At 40.3% G+C, this 20,713-nt stretch overlaps 1 protein-coding gene across 3 annotated transcripts in view; it reads right to left on the bottom strand.

The window, feature by feature from the left end:
• Positions 1-17,468, bottom strand: part of NALF1 (NALCN channel auxiliary factor 1) — a 576,894-nt gene extending 559,426 nt beyond the window's left edge. The window contains exons 1-2 of one of the 3 annotated variants that reach the window (XM_060288040.1): positions 17,371-17,468; positions 15,425-16,170 (exon numbers count right to left, since the gene is read on the bottom strand). In XM_060288040.1, coding sequence (XP_060144023.1) covers positions 15,425-16,170; positions 17,371-17,437 — 813 coding nt within the window. In that variant the 5' untranslated portion in view covers positions 17,438-17,468. Of the gene's footprint in view, positions 1-15,424; positions 16,958-17,370 lie in introns of those variants that run through there. The other 2 variants (XM_030856772.2, XM_060288041.1) reach the window with 2 other exon arrangements.
• Positions 17,469-20,713: the final 3,245 nt, after the last annotated feature.

The following is a 20,713-nucleotide window of genomic DNA, read 5'->3' on the forward strand; positions in this document are numbered from 1 at the left end:
ACCTAGAAAATTAAAATCAAATATTCTCTTTGATTTTCCCTCACATTCTTTCCTCCTCTTGCTTTAGTAAACACGCTGTTTATATATAAATTTCTTACATTTTTTTCACATCCATATGAGAGTCACACATGATGAAGCATCTGATTATTTATTCCTTTTTTAACTAGGTGCACTGTGGGGTATCTTTTATCTCAGTACCTAAATTACTATTGCCATATAATAATAGTGCTCAAATTATCTAAGAACAGCTTCCACTAAAGATCTATTTTTAAAAAGAAATATTCATTTGTCCTTATACTGTTTTTTTCCTATAGAGCACACAAAAATTGTATGACAAAGTGCATTCCCAGAGGCAATGATCACAAATTAAGTTATTAAAATGTTCTTTATGAAGCATCCTTTAATACATCTGGATGGCAATTATCATATCCTTTGCAAATAATCACTGTGATCATTCTGAGAAAATGCATGTGTTCTCTTCAGTGCTGACACTTCTTTGGTCCCTATGATTCACCTGCTCATTCCACAACAAGCATCGACCAGCAGCCATGAGAATGGCCCTTCACCATTAATTGGAGAAGTCAGAGGAACTGAGTTGAACAGCCCCTTGGGAAATTCTCTTTAATAATTTACCACATTAAATGCATCATATATTGTCACGGTAGGGAAAAAAAACAAAAACAAAAAAAAACCCAGAACAGTAGAAGAGGAATAGGCTCAAGGCCGTAGAAAATAGCCCAGAATGGAGACAACGTTACACAGACAAAAGTAAATTCATGACAATCGATCACAGGTAGGAAATGGGGACTCTGATTAATCATTGTGTGCTTCCCTCGGTCTATCTGCAGCACCTTCATCTGGTCCCATGTATGTCAAATGTCCGGCCATTAAGATAAATTAATATATTTGGATGAAGATAGAATGTTTTTCCCTAAACAATATCTATCATGAGTTAACTTTTCTACAGGTCACCTACTACAAAATCTAGTCTTGATTTGAAAAAAAAAAAGTAAATCGTTGGGTTCCCTTAGCTATATAGTTTTCAGTTTATTAATGTAATCAAGTTGTTAAAGATGCAAATTTGCACTGCTTAGCTTTTGCATTTATCTGTTTAAAGCGTATACTGTGAGAAACTTAAACATCCATCCAATTGGAGTATAATACTGGAGAAGCTGTAACAGTGAACCAAGTGATCAGTGAACTCTCAGTCATGCACTTTTGAGGTGCTGCCTGTCTGGACAGTGCGACTGGGGCAAAGCCCGAACTCTTCGTCAATGTTAAGAATTACTCCTGTATGTAGGGCCTTTTAAAATCTCTACCTTTATGAAATAATTAAGAACCATCAAAAATCAACCCCACTATATTTGGGGAACCATTTTAGATTTTTGTTATGAAAAGTTCAAGCACTTAATATAATGTATGAAATGTAAAATTACAAATTTAATACATAAATATTCATATGGATTTTTGAAGTTATTTGGAAATGAGAAATTTATTCCTCAAAGACTAAATAAACAAATAAGAGTCTGGGTACTGGGTACTCTTTTAACATGCTTGCTTTTGCCAAAAAAAAACAGATAAATAGCTGGTTTGACTCCTCGTAGGTGAAATAGCACATACAAAGTGCTATTTTATTGGCCTGTTTTATCCATTAAGTCATAAGGACAAAAAATATCAAGTACCTAAAGACTGAATCAATTATTTTAATAACCTTGAAGAGCCAGTCAATCGAATAGAGAAATCAAGTCCGTGGTTGAGCAGTTATAACTACGACAGTTGAAAATAATCTATATTCATCAATGAAGCAAACTATGTTGACAAGGATTTTGTTTACTCAGACTTGAATTCCATCCTACTGGAATTTTCAGATACATTGAATAAAAATGAACATTTAGTTTAAAAAGTCTAAACTGGGCTTCCCTGGTGGCGCAGTGGTTGAGAGTCCGCCTGCCGATGCAGGGGACACGGGTTCGTGCCCTGGTCGGGGATGATCCCACGTGCCGCGGAGCGGCTGGGCCCGTGAGCCATGGCCGCTGAGCGTGCGCATCTGGAGCCTGTGCTCCGCAGCGGGAGAGGCCACAACAGTGAGAGGCCCGCGTACCGCAAAAAGAAAAAAAGAAAAAGTCTAAACTGAAATGACAGGAAAGGATTCATTTTTTCATAAGAGACTCTTAAAATTTCAATATGTATTTAGAAATCCTTAGGACAAACAGAACATACCTGAAATCTGCCATTTCTCTGCCAACCCTCTACAAAAGCAGTCAGGTACAAAGACCCACAGCTCCACTGACAGCAAGATCATTTGCATTTGCATGTAGTCTTTTTTCCCATTATTTCAGCTGGGCTTTGCATTGAAGCCACTGCCTTGAAAAGCACGGGGGCGGGGGTGGGTGGGTGTGGGGGGGGGCCACACCTCCTTGCCCAATGGCCCATAGTGACCAGCGCAGTCTTCACTATGCCGAAGGAGAGATTCTGTTTTTAAATAGCTTAGGATTCAGATTTACCTTTTTTTTTTTTTTTTTTTTTTTTTTTTTTTTTTTTTTTGCGGTACGCGGGCCTCTCACTGTTGTGGCCTCTCCCGTTGCGGAGCACAGGCTCCGGACACGCAGGCTCAGCGGCCATGGCTCACGGGCCCAGCCGCTCCGCGGCATGTGGGATCCTCCCGGACCGGGGAACGAACCCGCGTCCCCTGCATCGGCAGGCAGACTCTCAACCACTGCGCCACCAGGGAAGCCCCCAGATTTACCTTTTTAAAAACACTTGCTTCTCTTCAGACAGTCTCTCACTGCTTATCTAGAGTCACAGTGACTCCCAAGATTAAATATGTCACCAGTGCCTTTTTAAATGCCTCTATGGAAACTAAATCCAAGATCTCTACACTAGGACAGCTCTGATCAGAAACCAACAACTGGATTAGAAGGACAAGCTTGTCAATGTTTTCTACCAGCTCAGTGTCTTACAGTAAAGAGAGCAGAGTATGCCTTGCAGTGTGACGCCACCCTCTCTTCTCAGAGTAGCTTGGACTGAAAAGATGACAACTCTACCTGCCAGCTACATTTTTTTTTTTCTTTTGGCCTCACGGCTTGTGGGATCTCAGTTCCCCAACCAGGGACTGAACCCGAGCCATGGCAGTGAAAGCCCGGAATCCTAACCATTAGGCCACCAGGGAACTCCCTCGCCAGCTACATTTTATTACACACTTGCTCTGTTTCTTCTCTCAGTGACTCCTCAGCCTGGATATATAAGTATCCCCATCTTACAGGACTGATGGAACAGCCATTTGAATCTAGGTGTTTCTGACTTTTAGACCCATGCTCTTTTCCTACACCAAGCTGCTGCAATAGAAAAATTGGATGAAGTGAGTTACATTTTCTTTCATGTGCCAAAGAACTTTATATTCTATCCACTGCTGCTGTCACCCACCCACATTCTCCCCCTAAAAATTTTTTTTAAAAACTAGACATGAGCAGTGATTTGTGACAGAGTGAACAGGATATTGTAATAGTTAAGTCAGGGCCATGAGATTAAGAGCCAGATGTTACTGGTTTGAGTTGTCTATGCCACACTTGCCTGTGAGAACTTTGGCACATTTCTTACCTTCTCTAAGCCTTAGTTAACCCATTTGTTGAAGAAAGCTAATTTTGCCCATAATGGTGGATTGTCGTGGGGATTAAATAAGATAAGGATGCTAAAGTTATCGTGTAGAACTTGTTTATTTTAAAAACATAATGTGTACAATTCCACAAGAATGGGAATTTTATACAGTGATTTTAATTACTAGTGATAATGTCCCCACAGAAACTGTATGTGGGGTGAATCCACGTGTGACAAGAAGTGCTGCAAGACCAACGGAGGATGGCCGCACCCACTTCCCTTCAGATCTGACCATGTCGTCGAGTCTTGCTTTGCTCAAAAGATCATTTGAGAGTTTATAAAAGTGACTGATGTGTTTGTGATTAGGAGAGAAGAATGAGTATTTATTCTTGTTATCAGCAATAACAAAAAATTTACTTAGAGATTAGTACAGCTCAATTTCTATATTTCTTCAGGATAAGCACATGTATTCGATTCTGTCTTTTTAAAAATTATCCAGGTTGACAACAATATGAATGGGAACCAGAGAAATAATTTAAAGTTGAAGTCGTCAAGACTTCCTTTTTTAAAAGCAAAGAACTATTACTATGAGCAAGGTGTTAGGCAAAGAATATAGTGCAATCTCACTGTGCAAAGCTATCACTTCTGGGTGCCTCATTTTATGCCAAAGGATGTTAGACAGAATATTTAAAATCTTCTGGCCAACCTGCAACACCTAGGTAAGATGCCCTCTAGGGTCATGGCAGATAGCTCCCATCCTATTTGTACATCTTCTGTAGCAATGTGCACCTGATTTCTCCAGACAGATTGTTCCATTTTATCCTTTAACAGAACATTCTCTCTTATGTAGAGGAGAGATATTTCTAAAACACCTGCTTACAGAGCCTCATTCTTACCCCTAGACCAAAACTAAGTACTAGATAATAAGACTCCCCTTCCACATGACAATTTTTATCAAATTAAAGAACCTTGCTATGTCTCCCTGCGTCTTCTCTTTCTCAGGGCAATAATGTTCCCATTCATGGAGCACAGCTTACAGTCTTTGATTCTAGCCCATACAGTCTTGCATATCTTGGCACCTGCCATGTTTGCCTTGTCTGCTAGCTCTAGTTCAAATGCCGAGGCAATCTTCTACTCTACTTCCTCTCCCTCCCCAATCAATAAAATTACTAAGTATGGCCGAGTGCATAAGTTCTGGGGGGAAGAGCAGAAAATAACAGGGACAACCAAAACAAAACACAAAGCCAGGTAGCTAGTGGGTAGAGCAAAGGGCCCCAAAATTTAAAATGAAACTTGGAGGCACATGAGACTTTGCAATGCCTGACAGACTACATAACAAAGAATTTCCCCCAAGATTATTTGCACCCAGAGGTTTTCAGGAGATGGAGAGTCATTACAATGGTTTCTCCGCTTGTCCTCCCCAAAAGGTTTGTACACAAAGGGGCTCAAGTCCCTTTGCAGCAGTCTAAGAGGATCCACGCGGTCTACAACCCAGCACATGTTAATTTTTAATCTGAAATAACAGGGGGAAAAAAGTCAAGCTTTAGGAATGAACCATTTTCACCCTAGCTGAATTTCTGTTTTCTGTTTCATTCTAAAGAAACACCACTAGTCACCTTTCTAGAGAAGCAGAAGGAATGTAGATGTAATAAAACTGAGAATTTTACCGTGCAGAATGCAAAGTCTGCTTATAAAACTCTCGTAAATAAGTGGTCTTTACCAGAAAACTTATATGAGATCTCAAGTGAAGCAATTTTACTGATTTTCCCATGGCTTCTGTTTTAATGAAATGCTACCATTTATTGGGCATCATCAAGCCCTAGGTTAGGTATTTTAATCTGCATGGGAGTCTCTTGATTTCTTCCCATAACTGTCTTACTAAAGAGATGCTAGAATCCCTATTTTAAGTTGGATGATGTCATATAACTAATAAGTGATGAAACTTGGAGTTGAACCCAGTTTTCCTCAATACTTCTTTTAAGCATTTTACTATACTTCTCTATTAGGTTTAAAATTAATTTCTATTTTTTTAAAGTTAATTTCTATTTTTAGAACTTTCTATCAAACACATCAATATTTTTTAAGAAAACGTATAATAAGATAGCCATATTTAATTCCATGGACTCTCTAAATATGTCATTGAACCCCAGGGCAGCACATTCCTAAAGAAAGTAGTTTGCAGTAACACACATGATATAATTATTTATGGTCTCATATTTACAGCCAGTAACTATTTTATACTATTTGAAAATGAATATTCTACTTTATTTAAGCATATTCAAGATAATAATTGTGCTTATTGTCTGAAATCCTGAAATTAAAGCATTGTTCCTATTTAAAATATAAACAACAAAACAAAGGATCTTAGATGCACAGCACAATGTACAAGATAAAACCTCCCTCCTCCCCAAGAGTAAGCAACAGATCAGAGCCTATTATCTCTTCTTTGGGATCTGGTGCCTTCACTAACTTTTTTCTGAAAGTGGTACTTTCAATATCATACTCCCATCTGGGTCCTAGATCAAAAGCTACAAAGATTCTAATGTTTATCTCATCATAAAATATTTATTTCTTTAAACTCTCATCTTCCCACCTATTTCATTTTCTTTTTCTTTTCACTGCTGAACTTAATGAAGAATAGTTTGGACTAGTTCTTATTTCCTCAACTCCAACTCATTCCTTAATCCATCACAATTTGACACGTCTTCCACCATTCTATGAAACTACTCTTGTAAGGTCAATAAGACTTAATTGCCAAATGCAGTGACCTATCTCTAGGCTTCATCCTATATGTTCTTTCTGCAACATAAGACACTCTTGACTGACTCTTTATCTTTCTTAAAATGCTGCCCTGTATTGTTCAGATCATCACATTCTAATGATTTTCTCTCTTCTTCCCTTCTACCTCTGCCTCTCCCCCTCCCTCCTCCATTCTCTCTTCTGTTCTCATTCCCCCATTTTCACTCTCATTTCTTGTTTTTTCAGTCTCTATCCTTGGTTCCTTTTCTGCCCAAGCCCTTTAATATTGCTCTTGCTCAGAATTCATCTTTGACATTCTCTCCAAGTAATCTGTTTTGTTAAATCATCTAATCTCTGCCCACAGCTTCCTGGATCAAACTACATGAGGCGCAGAGAGTAAACTTCACACCCAAAGGCCCTACTTACATGGTATACTATCTACTGGACATCTGATGTCATTATCGCCAAAAATGGACTCCTGTTTCTTTCACCAGTCTCAATCCCAACGTGTTCTTCCTCCTGTATTTCCTATCTCATTAGATGTATCCACATCCAGAGTCTCACCTTTTATAAAGTTTTTTTTTCCCTTGCATGTTTTTTTTTAACGTCTTTATTGGAGTATAATTGCTTTACAATGGTGTGTTAGTTTCTGCTGTATAACAAAGTGAATCAGCTATACGTATACATACATCCCCACATCTCCTCCCTCTTGCGTCTCCCTTCCACCCTCCCTACCCCACCCCTCTAGGTGGACACAAAGCACCAAGCTGATCTCCCTGTGCTATGCAGCTGCTTCCCACTAGCTATCTATTTTACATTTGGTAGTGTATATATGTCCATGCCACTCTCTCACTTCGTCCCAGCTTACCCTTCCCCCCCCGTGTCCTCAAGTCCATTCTCTACGTCTGTGTTTTTATTCCTATCCTGCCCCTAGTTTCTTCAGAACCTTTTTTTTCTTCTTTTTTTAGATTCCATACGTATGTGTTAACATACAGTATTTGTTTTTCTCTTTCTGACTTACTTCACTCAGTATGATAGTCTCTAGGTCCATCCACCTCACTAAAAATAACTCAATTTCATTTCTTTTTATGGCTGAGTAATATTCGAATCCTTCCTCTACACAGTAACTGGTAAATTTGAACTCAGAAAAGTCTCTTGAATCTTGCTTTCTTCTCCACTTCCATAGCCATCATAGTCATTTAGAATTTTCTGTCCATCATGGTAGCCACTAGCCACATGGCGCTATTTAAATTAAGACTAATTGAAATTAAGCATAATTTAAAATTTAGTTTCTGACATCACTTCACCCTCCTCCAACCTATCGTCATATTGCTGCCAGGGCTAAGTTTTGAGAAAAACAAACCATCCCAAGTAAATCACTTGATTAAAATTCCTCTCTGATATTTTATCACACAGAGAATGAAGTTCAGAAAGACTTGGCACGGGATACATGGTTCTTCACAACTGAGCACGACCATCTTTCCAAGGTATTTCCTACAGCCCTTGCCATATACCTTACTCAACGTATGAGTGGAACTATGTCCCCCAAAATTCATACGCTGAAGCCCTGACCCTCAAACGCTGAAGCCCTGACCCTCAAACGCTGAAGCCCTGACCCTCAATGTGACTATATTTGGAGATAAGGCTTATAAGAAGCTAATAAAGGTTAGATAAATGTTAAGATTCCTAAGTGTTATAGATGTCAGGCAATGTGTACACAATTCTCAACTAATAAACTCAACATCTTTTAAAACAATATGGTAAAAATTGGACTGTTGTTTAAACTTTATAAACAGAAAGTGACTGTATCTTATCTAAGATGAGTTCAGCGCAGGAACTACCACAGATTTCCAAAGTTCACTTCCTTCCCTCCAAAGCTGTGTATTTACCCTTTCTCTGCTCCACTCTAAAAAGGAAAGCAGAAGTCTAAGTGCTCTGCTGATCGTCATACCATTTATTCATATTCATATCTCCCTCTAAGACTTGCAATGATGAACCAGGAATTCCTGGCCATTCATTCCAGCTGTCTAGGGCTCCAAAATTTCTGTCATCTTAGCTTTCTGTATCATCTATAACATGTTTTTAATGATAAATTAAAAATAAAAAGAAGTATATATGGTGAGGTTTTTAATAGGTGTTAAATCTATTTGTGGATTTATTATACTTATCTCTTCACTCTTTGGTATGATTGTAATGATCATAACGAAGGGGAAAAAGAAAATAACGATCAAGTGAGGAAGTGAACTTGATCTTTAACACTACCAGCTATTTGACCTTGGAACTGTTAACTTTATGTCCTCGCTTTACTCATCTGTAAAATATGTGATAGTACTTACCTCATAAAGATGACGTGACGATTAAATGAAATAGACTAGTTTCTGACTTCTAATAAACTCTAAAGCTTGTTAGCTACTACTGAAGCTCATTCCAGCACTTAAATTTCTGAGTGATTCAACTCACTTTCTTAGAAAACTAATAACACATTGTCATGATCATCCATTTAAATCTTAGTTCAGTTTTCTTTTCAAAGAAACTAAGTCAGTGATAGTTCAGTAGGAAAGAGACTGATCATTTTTGATGTCAGTAGAGATGCAGAGAAGTAAGACTTTGAACTTCGGGTTTCCCATGGGACACAGGCCCTGCAAGTGAAGCTTCCAGACACGAGGAGAGGATTCAGCCAGATGAGAGCAAGAAGGCACACTGACAGGAAGAAGAGGAGACCAAGGGGTGAAGACTCAGAGTTTTGAGCAGAGCCCAATTTCCTTCTCAAGCAGGGCAGAGCAGCTGACATATAAAATCCCTAAGTATTTCCAAAGAAGTAATTATTGCATTCACCCGTCACGCACACATGTAGATACACTACTGCTGCTGCTAAGATCGATAACACTATTTAAACACATAGTAAACTTGTATTATTTGCAGGATATTTTTCTTTTTACCATCTGTGGTAACATCTACAACTTTTCTTTTTAAATAAATGTGTTTAGAAACAGACTACCAAGGGAGGGGAAAAATCAACTATTACCTTTTAACATTTTAAACACCCAAGAAGTAAAATATTTTCATGCATTCTACTACAATACATAGTATAAATCATTAACTATTTATTACCAAAGAAAGGCAGATGTTAACTCTTGTTTCCAGTTTTAAAGAATCAGAGTAAATTAAAACATTTTACTACTAGAATTTCATGATTTGGATTATAAGGTTTAATTGCTTATTAATTTAAGGTAAAACTTAAATTTAGTGTTTCACAGCATCTTGTAATCTAAACTTTTAAAAAATATGACTATGTTATAATCACTTCAAAAGAGAACAATGATAAGATCCCTCTAAAATAAATTCCTAAATTAGGTAGTATTCTGTGCCTACTTAGCAACTTGTATCTTCAAAACACTGTATGAATATCAACTAGTTATTCCAGTATGACAGAAATAAGTAAAAAAGGAAACATCATTACAATGTTACAAAAAAAGGCTCATCATTACAATGTTAAAAGAAAAGTAAAAAAGGATTAGTAATTTCCTAGGTTTAATAAAGTGAACAGGTGAAGAATAAACCCGAACTATGTGAAATACTATGAAAAGCCAAAATGTTTTCTCTTAAAACCAACCCATACTTTTGAAAAATTCTAAATTTTAGCCATTTATATAATCTAAAATTAGAGACAAAAATAAAGAGGCTGAGGCTCCTCTAATCAAATAGTTGATAAGTCTCACAGAGACAATCATCCAATTTCTGCATTCATGTGCTCAGCGTATTAGTGAAGACTAGTATAATGACAGTTCTGGCTAAAAGACAGAAAATCCACAGCCAAGAGGCCCATCCTTGACTCTGGTCCTCTATGCATCCTTCTCCTTCTCTCCATGTTCTCTCCTGGTACATTCCTTAAACTTTGCACCCAGTTGGTTCACTTCTCATCTACTTCCTCAGCCCAGTCACTACCTATTTGCTCCCCTGCCCTCTGGCTGTGTCCTACCTACTGCCTTTACCACTTAAAAAAAATTTAAGTTGCTTTATCATCAGTTGAACAAATGAGGTTATTATGTATTAATTACTGAGGCCCAGGAGCTAAAAGGTCTTTCCACTTTGCTTGGCACTCAACTAGAACAGTGGTTCTCAACCTGGGCTGCACATCACCAGGGAAACTGGAAAATCCCAAGCTCATGACACAAGCCAGACCAATGAAATCAGAATCTCCTGGGGCTGCGGGTGTCTTCAAAGATTCCCAGGATATTCTAATGTGACCCCAAGGACCACTGATCTAGAGTAAATGTTTACTGATATCGAAGAAATATCTTTTAAGTGTAAATCAGTAGAAAGCACACAACAACATGACTGGAGCCTAGTCAATGTGAGGTCAACTTAGAAGATTAAGATTAAAAAGGAAACTGGGAATTGAAATGAAAGCAATAGGTCAGATAATTCAAACCAAAATAGTACTGTGTTTCAAACAGTTATCTGTATATTTGTTCTTTTATATTCAATCTAGTATGAAAATATATCTTAATGGATTATAATTTGTTTGTGGGGGAGCATGAGACTGAGAAAATTATTTGATTTCCTTTCCTCCATATTTTAATTCACCTTGCATATGCAGACACCAATCTCATCTAATTAAAGTGGTTAAAACAAAGGTATAACAGCAATTATTAAAACTTTGTGGTTATGCCCTATATAGCTACTAATTTGACCCAGTTACAAGTCCAAAGTTAAAAAAGAATAATCATTCTTTGGTCTATAAAGCAACAGCATATAATATTAAGATAAAATTTGATAAAAATAGAATAAAATTAAGATAAAAATAAAACACATATCATAAATCAGTAGTTATATATGGAGCAAAAATATGAAAATGAAAATCTGGGTTATAAAAACAGTTATGAAAGTGGCTTTGATACTATAAATGGCCTTATTAATGGTTAATGTGATCATCTGAAGGTTAGACTCTTTGATTTTACAGAGAAGCAATTCAACTATAAAAATATGATTTAAAAATAACACAGTGGTATAATATAAAAGAGATCTATTTGCAGACGTATTCCACACTCTGGACAGTGTCATAATATGTACAACAGCACTTAATCAAGTAAGAGCAAAATAATATTTTAGATTCAACATTTAAGTGGAAAGAATTGTTAGATATTTTATTTCCTTATAAAAACTATTTTTAAGAATCTATAGTATATGACATCAAAATAAATAAGGACTTAAAAATGCCTTTTTTTTAACTTGCACATTATGTAACCCAAATTCTGTGTCCTCAAACTGGTTAATGTTTCTGAGTCATTTCTGCAAACAATACAGAAAGCCCTGAGTATCACGATTGTTATATATGCCGAACACTGGCAGAGTATTCTTTTAGTCATTGTCTGTTAAATAAAAATAGGCAATATAATTTGCTTTAATACAAAATTATAATATAAAAATGTAAGAATGCATACATTCTTGATAGTATAAAGATTAGAATCTATTCGGAGAGAACTAAAATACAGATGATGCAGTGATTTATGTTAGAATCTAATTTCACACCCACTTTCCCTGACCATCTGTCTTAAGGAATAGTAAGTCAATAAAACTATCATTAACAAAAGTTTAACTGTAACATAGAAGTTTATATTCCCTACATATCCCAGTTTTGTAATATGTAATTTCAAGAATGCTTAGGAGGTAAAGAATGGCATATTTAAGAAAATATATTTAAGCAAAAATTCAGGCATGTTAATAATATACATACGTAATTCTGTAGCTTAGAATAGTGTATTTTTTAATATTACCAGCCAATTTGAAGGTTTTCAGATTCTTATTGTATGTCAAAAACATTAGTTTGAATAACACTGCAAAATCCAGAGAAGAATTACTGTCAAATTTTTGCAACTTGATTTATGTAATATAGCAGCTTGAATGCTATAGTCTAAATGATACATGCAGAAGTTCTTGTTCTTTATTTTACTATAATTTACTTCCCTGATAAAAGTGTATATTTACTTTAAAAATTAAACCAGCTATTTCTATGAATATTAAAAAATATTCCTGGGTGCAAATGATTTCTATTATATGTTGCAAACAAAGGTTCGCTAAAGAAAATCCAAGCTATATTTGATCTCCAACTACTACGGGCCCAAGACAACATGATTGGATTAGATCAATATTAAGGTGTTTTTTGTTTTGTTTTGTTTTGTTTTCAGTATAATGGGCCAAAAGCCCTTTAAATCAAGTTAAATAAAAATTAAATTTAATCCATTTTAATTTTATACGTATATGGAATGTGGCATTTTTTTTAATGGGGGAGATTATAAAACTAGAGGGTAATAACATGATCTCACTTTTAAAAGTCAGAAATCACTATATTAATCATTTAATTATATATAACAAAGTTAATATATTGCTCCTCAAATATGGATTCTACTAATTTGTATAGCTAATATTATTGCATATATTCTCCTGTCCATAAATTTATAAATACACTAATAAACTATTAAATTGGATTTTTTCATGAATATATTACCAATTCCAGAAATATAATGCATTTACTTTCAATATGGAAAATTCTGCACAGACTGTATATCTTAAACATTGCTCCTGAAGACAGTCATCATTTCATAATTATAAGTATGTTTGAAATAAGTAAAAATGTTCAGAAAGAAACTCAGACACATTCTTCAAAGACTACAAGTAGCATTCTAAGCCATGTGTAATATACTTGGTATGTGGATGTGTTTGTGGTTTTGCAGAATCATAAAGAAGCTGTATATTAAGCTCAGGAGCTAATCAACAGATTTGTGAGTTATCAACCAAGAACACCTAACACTGCCCCCCTCCAACCCCCTGGCACCTAAAATCTGAAGCTGTGTGAGAACAGTTATCGTGGAATAAATGTTTCAAGTGTTTCCAGCTGACAAACAAACAACCAAGAAATAGCTACAAGGCATCACAAGTAATAAATCCTGTGTTGTGGAGATGAAAAACTCAAATGTCTGTGTTTACTTTTCAATGTGAAGAAATGTTTCTAAAAAGGAGTTCAGATTTTTATAATATGCCTTTGTGTATACAGCTAACAACTACTACTTTATATGAGAACACAACCCAGAAGTAGTTCATAACATTACACATTAATTTAACCTACACTGTACCTTATAGCTATGATGATATAAGTATAAAGTTGATGATGATTTCAGGTCAAGAGGAAAATATACATTTATACATATTTAAAACTTGAATATTTAAACAAAAACATATTTGACAGACTTATTTGAAAATATGCTCTAGCATATTGACAATGTAGACTATCATTTAAATACTGAAACTATACAAATTGGAATTACTAGAAATTTCTATGAGAGTTTACATTCAAGGAAGCAAGCAAATTCAGATTATTACAAGGGATCACTTTTAAACATAAATATACTGAAACCTTTGCAAGCTTTTTATTAGTAGTAGAATTAGCAGGCACGTCAGTTTCCTTGCACTTCTGATGCAACGTACCTTGTCAAAATAAATAACTGCAATAAATACACTAGTCATTCATTATTAACTTCTACCATTAAGATTAAGTTTAATTCCCAGGCATGACTTACAGGGGTATGGTTAAGAAAAAATATGTAAAAAACTTTTAAAATCCATTTATCTAATGAAGCAGCATTCTAAATTAATGTTGTATATGCAATATTATTATTTGCAAAGAAGATATGTTTCTGGTCTTAAAGAATGTTGGCAAAACAAGTTTAGTTTTAGTTTAGCTTAGTTGTCAAAAGCACAACTAATCAATCCAAACTAAAATACAGTCCTTGAACTATGTTCATTTTAAGTAGGTATCCCTTAGGCCAGCTATCTTGTGAAAGCATCACAGAATCTTTTGATCCATACTGCCCTTGATTACGCTTTCTGGGTACAAAGCAAGTGAGGCCAAAAAGGGACATTTGCTGTCTTCCTGTGGAGAGGCTGGGGAAGTAATGAAGAGAAAGGTAGAGAGAGAGAATGTGGTGTGTTATTTATTTTGAAAAGCAATACTATTTTATTGCACTCTTTAAGAAAATACCTTTGGAACAAAACATTAAGGCTTACTGAGATTCTGTCATCATTTCTTCCCTACTAAAAGGTCACTGCAGTATCTTCATCTTCAACAGAGCTCTTGAGCAAATTTCAGCACCACGGACAGCAACACTTCTACTAGGACAAGCGCCCATGGTTGCATTAGCCATTTCTTAAAAAACTTGCATACACTTCTTTGTGAATCAGCAAGGATTATAGCCATTATTATATTAATAGGAAGGAGTTAAAGGTAATATACGTTATTAATGAGTTCAGTATTTTTCATTCATAGATCAAGCATTTGCCAATTAGTACCACTGGAGAGCATCCTGAAAATTCAAGCTAATTACATAAGGTGGCTGATAAAAAATCTAACATTGATCAGTTATCACCAGATACTTAATTAAAGCTTTCTACTCATAATGAGTCTCCGATCAATAACTATACAAGTTTCTAAGAGAAAACAGGAAACTTATGTGAGTAAATACGCTTAGGTAGGCCCACAGACTTTCCAAATGGCCAGAACTACCCCTGTAAAACAAGTAAAACACTTTTTTAGTTCTTCCTACATAAACAGCCACAAACACTTTCTCTTGTCCCTTCGGCCAACCAGCTTAATGATGTCACAATCAGAGAGCTCATGTGTAAGGCCCATAAGCCAGACCATACATGCCTGTCTCAGACTATTCTCATTTTCGCTGCAGTCATCAGTATGCAATCCCATCCCTGTCTCCCTAACAAGCTTCACTCAAATTCCATTAAAAAAAAAAAAAAAAAAAGGCAACAGAGTTTGAACCAACTCCATAGCACTGGCTTTATTATCTCAGAAGACCAGGGTCTTCCTGACCTTCCCAGGATCCCAGAAGAAGGCACCAGTCCACCAGCAATCCACGGGATAGTCCCAAATCAAGCAGCAAGTCAAGCTCTTATAACCACAAAAACAACGGTGAAGTAACAAAAAAACCAGAGTCCAAAAAACATTTTAACACTCTAGAAGACGCCTCAACCAAACACACACGGATATAAAAGCACAAGGATGGGGAAAATCCACTGTTCCTACCTTACAGTCCTCAGGACACGATTTCACCGAGTACTCCTCCGATTGTAAGTACTTATGGAGCACGCTTTCAAACTCTTCGTATTTCTCCTGAGCGTGGTGGTCGTAGTCTTGGTAAGCCTCGACGCACTGCCTGCAAGTGGTCATCTCACCGCCCTCCTTGAGCACCACATCCAGACTACAGTTCAAAGTGTTGGGACTGGACAACCCCGAGAACAACTCCCAAAGTGTGTAGGAATTACAAAATGAAAGGTAAAAATCCGACAAGTTCCAGAGCGGAGTTGGATGCGTGCCCCTCACCTGCTGCTCCTCCCCCGTGGCCGCCACCCCCCGACTCCAGTTCCTGGCGCACACGGCGTCCGCGCTCTCCACCGTGAAGCACTGGCCCGAGGAGGCGCCCTGGGGGTAACAGGTCTCCAGGCGCCACACGGGCTTGGCAGAGTTGCCCAGAATAAGAGCCTTGCCCCGGTTGTTTCTGCCTCGGCTGCCCTTGCCGCCGCCGCCGTCTCCCGGGGAGGGGGGCAGGGTGGGGGACGAGGAGGCGGCGAGGAGTCTGTGCGCCTGGGCGGCGGGCGAGGACTCCCCCATGCTCGCCAGGAGCGCGGGCCAGGAGGGCTCCTGCTGCCGCTGCCGCTGCTGCTGCTGCTGCCGCTGCCGCTGCTGCCGCTGCTGCTGCTGCTGCTGCTCCTTGTCCCGGGTCCGGGTCAGCTTGGCCTCGGCGCAGAACCACAAGTGATCAGAGAGCAGGACTGTGAAAAACAAGAGAGATGCCAGAGACAGTCGCCATTTCTGAGCCCTCTCTGAATCGATGAACGGTTTCTCGTTCTCCCGGGGTGCCGCCAACCAGATTTTTAACCCGTCGTCATACTGCCGACACATCCAAGCACCCCTGGTCATATTTTGGGAACGCACAGCCCTGGCCGACTCCACCGTGAGGGCTCCTGTGCCGGTGTCACCACGATATGCATTGACTTAAAGGGTTTAATTTCCTTATCCCCTCCTCCCGTTTCTTCTCTCTCCCTCTCCCTCTCCCTCTCTCCCTCTTTCTCTCTCCCTCTTCTCTCTCTCTCTCTCTCGTTTTGCCTACATAAATATTACCAGGCTTTGGAGGAAGATATGACTTGCTTCCGACCTAATCATCAGCCGACCCCATCCTCTGTAGAGTGGGAAACAATAATGCAGAGAGAGAGGCGGAGAGGGAGGGAGGGAGGGGGGGAGAGACAGTCGGAGGCTGGGGCTGGCGGCCGGCGGTGAGCGGAGTGCAGGAGGTGATGGTGGAGGCGGCGGAGTGGCTGGCGCTGCCCCTCTCACCCAGGCACTGTCAGGGCGCGCGTCCCCATGGCCCCGCCGAGGACAGCCCTCTCTCGCCCGCCGGGGGCATGCCGCGTCTCCGCTGCCCGCTGGCGGCGACCAGAGCGCCTCCCCAGCTCCCTCCTCTCCTCCTCCTCCTGCTCCTACTTCTCGCTCTCTCTCCTTGAGTCCGGAGCCTGGGCCGCCGCCGCCGGCAGGGCTCTCCCTCCCCCCCACCCCCCACCCCGCGCTCCAACTGCCGCTGCCGCTGCCGCCGCCGCCGCCGCCGCCGCAGGTCTGCCCGCGGGCGCAGCCGCCGCCGGGCTCCGACTGCTGACGCCGCCTCCCCCAGACCTCGGGGCCGAATCGCCGGGGCTGGGCCTCCGGAGAGCCACAGTCATCTTCAGTCCCCGGCTAAGTTGCCGCCATCTTCGTCCTGGAGAAACACTTTTTTTCGGGGGAGCGCTGGGTTTTGCGTCATCTCCTCCCGCGCCGAGATGTCTCCATCCTGGCGCATTGGCACGGGGCTCGGCCGGGGCGGAGAAGGGGGGCGAGGACGCCGGGGTCCGGCGCGGGTGGGGGGGCCTGCACTGCTGCGCTCGGACGCTCGCGCTTTCCCTTCCGCACACCCCTCCCCACGTTTTGGGTTTTTTTCTTACTGTTATCACTGGATAAAGTCAGAATGCGGACTGCAAGGTTGAGGATGCCTGCAAATTTCTTCAGCATCTCCCGCTCCCTCTCTGACTCCGGAAAAAGTCCGAGTTGCCGGCGGGTGGTTAGAGGCTTCTAGCGGGGCGAGGGTCTGGGTGTCACCTCCTTAACTAAATAGTCGTCGACTTCAAATGAAAGGTTGGGGGCATGGGAGTGAACATGAATTGGCTGGCGGAGGTGGAGGAGGTGACATCTGATCCCTCTGCATGTGCCTCAGGATCCCTAGACAACTAGAGATCAACAGCTTCCCGTGCATCAAATCATCATAAATGATTTTAGTATACGGAAGGGATATGTGCGCGCATCGACATCTTTAGCTGTATATAGGACAGCGACATTTTTCATAAAGTAGGAGATTAGAAGTGGCCTCATCAGAGTCTTAGGAAAAACTAGTAAGACCTCGGCTACCAAGGCTCACTGCCCAGCGCAGAGTTTCGAGTTCGACACCCTGACCTCGGGGGATTCCCCCCCCAGCCTGCAGCACCCCAAGCTCCCGGGACTCCCGCTCCGAAGGCCTGCGCCCCAGCCCCCACCGAGCGGGGTTTTGCTATAGCCCAGGACTTCCACAGCAGCGGGCCATCAGGCTGCCCGGGTGGCAGCCGCGGCAACCCGAGCCTCTGGTGCCCCTTAGCGTTGGCTCTCGGAGTTCCGAGAAGGAAAAGCCTCAGTCGCGCTGGGAAAACCAGGGATTCTCTCGACCCCGCCTCACGTGGATCAGTGCTGGGGGCAAACAGCCGTCTCGTTTTATCTGAAGACCCTGCCCACTTCGCCCCTCACTCCCACCAGCGCTGCGAGGGCAGGAGACCGTGCCGGGGCCAGCGCCTCCCCGTGCGCGCGCACCCGGAGCGCAGCACTGTCCTGAGCTCTCTCCGGCTGTCGCAGAGGACAGCGGTTTGTTCCACCGGGCACTCACTGTGTCAACCTCCCTTCCCTGCTTTCTAATGACTGTACTATTCTGTAGGGTGCACATTCACATGGGCAGTATTAGGGTGCCATCATTCTAAGCAGCTATGTTGAGAAAACAAAAGGATGGATCATCCGTATTCACATTCCTTAAGTGTTGGCAGGAGGGAGAAGTAGATATTTTTTAAAAGGTGAGTTGCAAAAGATAATGGGCCGGATTCAACCAACCAGTCCTTTCTGCGGAATACTAAATTTTACCCATGTAAACTGTAAGTTTCTAAAAACGATATGCAGTGACCGTCAAAGCTTGGTGCAATGTGACAGCTTTTTGATCTGTGTCATGTAATGTTTTACAAGACAACCTGTATAAGTATACCATGCTGGCACTTTGGCTTTTAATGTGTTGAATTTTAGCTACATAAAAGATCTAGAAACTAAAAGATATACTTTCTATGGCAGGTTTGTCCTTACCTTATAGCACCTTTCAGTAGGCAAATTTCCATGTTGAAAATTAAACATGAAATGAAAACATTTTATCTGAGCTTTGTATAGGAAGCCAGCATAAGCTGAGGAAATAGTCTTTTCAATTCTTCTCTTTTGATAGTTTAAATTATTTTGACATTGAATACAATATTCTCTCAACCAGTGATATGGATAAAGATATCCTTTGGAAAAATCCCTGTAAATTTTAGAAAGCATTTTGTTTGGTCCTCTACTTTTTTCTTAAATTTAAAACGTCAACCCTCTTAAACCAAATCAGATTTAAGTACAACATAAAGTCCGCTTGTAGACATAAGTGAATATACCGGTGTGGCATTTTCTATTGTATAAATAAATACAATACATGTGGAAGATAATATTAGAAGTCTTGATTTCTACTTCTCGATAAAAGACCTTGCAGAACATGAAATTGAACATATCATATTCTAAATCCTGAAATGATTCTCCCTCTCTTTTGTTTTGAACTTGTTGGCCCTCTGTGATAAAATATAGATGAAGTGTAATAATCCAAGGCCTTTCTTTCTATAAACACAGGGTGAGGATTTTTTTTTTAATTTAAGGAATTTTTTTGCTTATCCGTCTATCTATTTTTATCTCTATCTAGAGGCAGTTGTTTAATACCTGGTTACAGGATTTAATTTCGTACTTCTTTCTCTCACCTACCTCTTCATTTTTCTTCACCCTGTTTCTTCCTAATCTAAAGATGCTGCCTGGACAGGTTTATATTTTTCTTGATCTCTACTATGCAAGATAGAAAGCTCAGAAAATCCTTGGCTAAGGAAGTCCACATGGTGTCCTTGAGTGGGGAAGCTCACACAGAAAGTTCACAGGCAGACTAGACTGAGTTTCAGAGCAAAAGATGATCTGAGCGTGACTGGCTTTTTAATGTAAGAAAGCAAAATCTGCCAGAGCCCTTCTGCTACCCCGAAGGGAGAGAGGTAGGCAAAGTGACTGTTAGGGTTGCAAGGCTGAATTGCCTGACTGGACCCCCACTCCCCAGCTGTGCACCACCCGGCCACCACCCAACCCTGCTTCCCCCTGCCCCGTGTGCCTCTGATCCTGGCAGTTTGGACTTTCAGCTCAGGTCAGACTTGCTCTTGTTCACAGGGGTAAATAACACCCCAAGTGAACGTAAGGAAGACCTGAAGTTATGCTTCCGAGGAAAAAGTGGCAGATGTTCTACTGAAATGAATTACCATATTTGCTCTTTTTTTCTTCTTCCTCAAAATACATATTTCTTGTCCCAAGTCCAACACATCACAATTCTTACTAACTCTCTTCCCCAACTGTCCACTCCATGCACATTTTCAGCTTCAAATTTCATGTCCGGTAGCCTGGAGTTGTGCTCTCTGTTGAGCGCTCTCACTACTGACAGACAGACCCATTACCTAGGGGATGGACTTTAAAGCCAAGGATCAACAGAGCTATTGCAATCAAAGCATTCACAACCACTCCAGACAGTGTTCCCCGGCATCGCCTCTACTGACACATGGGGTCAGACGCTTCTCCAGCATGGGGTGGGGCTATACTTCGCACCAGGTTCAGCCACCTCTCCGGCCTCTACTCACAGCACACCAGCAGCACACGCACCTCTCCCCAGTTTTGGCAACTACAAATGTCTCCTAGCACTGCCAAATGTCCCCTGGGAGCAAAATCACCCTCGTTGAGAACCACTGCTCTAGAAACATCTCAAAGTGGTGGTTTCTTAATTCATATCTGCATGGGAGAAGTTCTGGCATCACAGAGGAACCTATAACTTCTGCTTTATATACAGGGAACTTACAATCGTCACCCAGAATCACCACCTCCTCATACATCTCTTGTTACAGAATACTTTTAAAAGACTAATATTGAAAATACTGCAACTCCCTTAACCTCTCACTCTCT

The sequence above is a fragment of the Globicephala melas genome, chromosome 18 (assembly GCF_963455315.2).
Source record: "Globicephala melas chromosome 18, mGloMel1.2, whole genome shotgun sequence".
Taxonomy (NCBI): Eukaryota; Metazoa; Chordata; class Mammalia; order Artiodactyla; family Delphinidae; genus Globicephala; species Globicephala melas.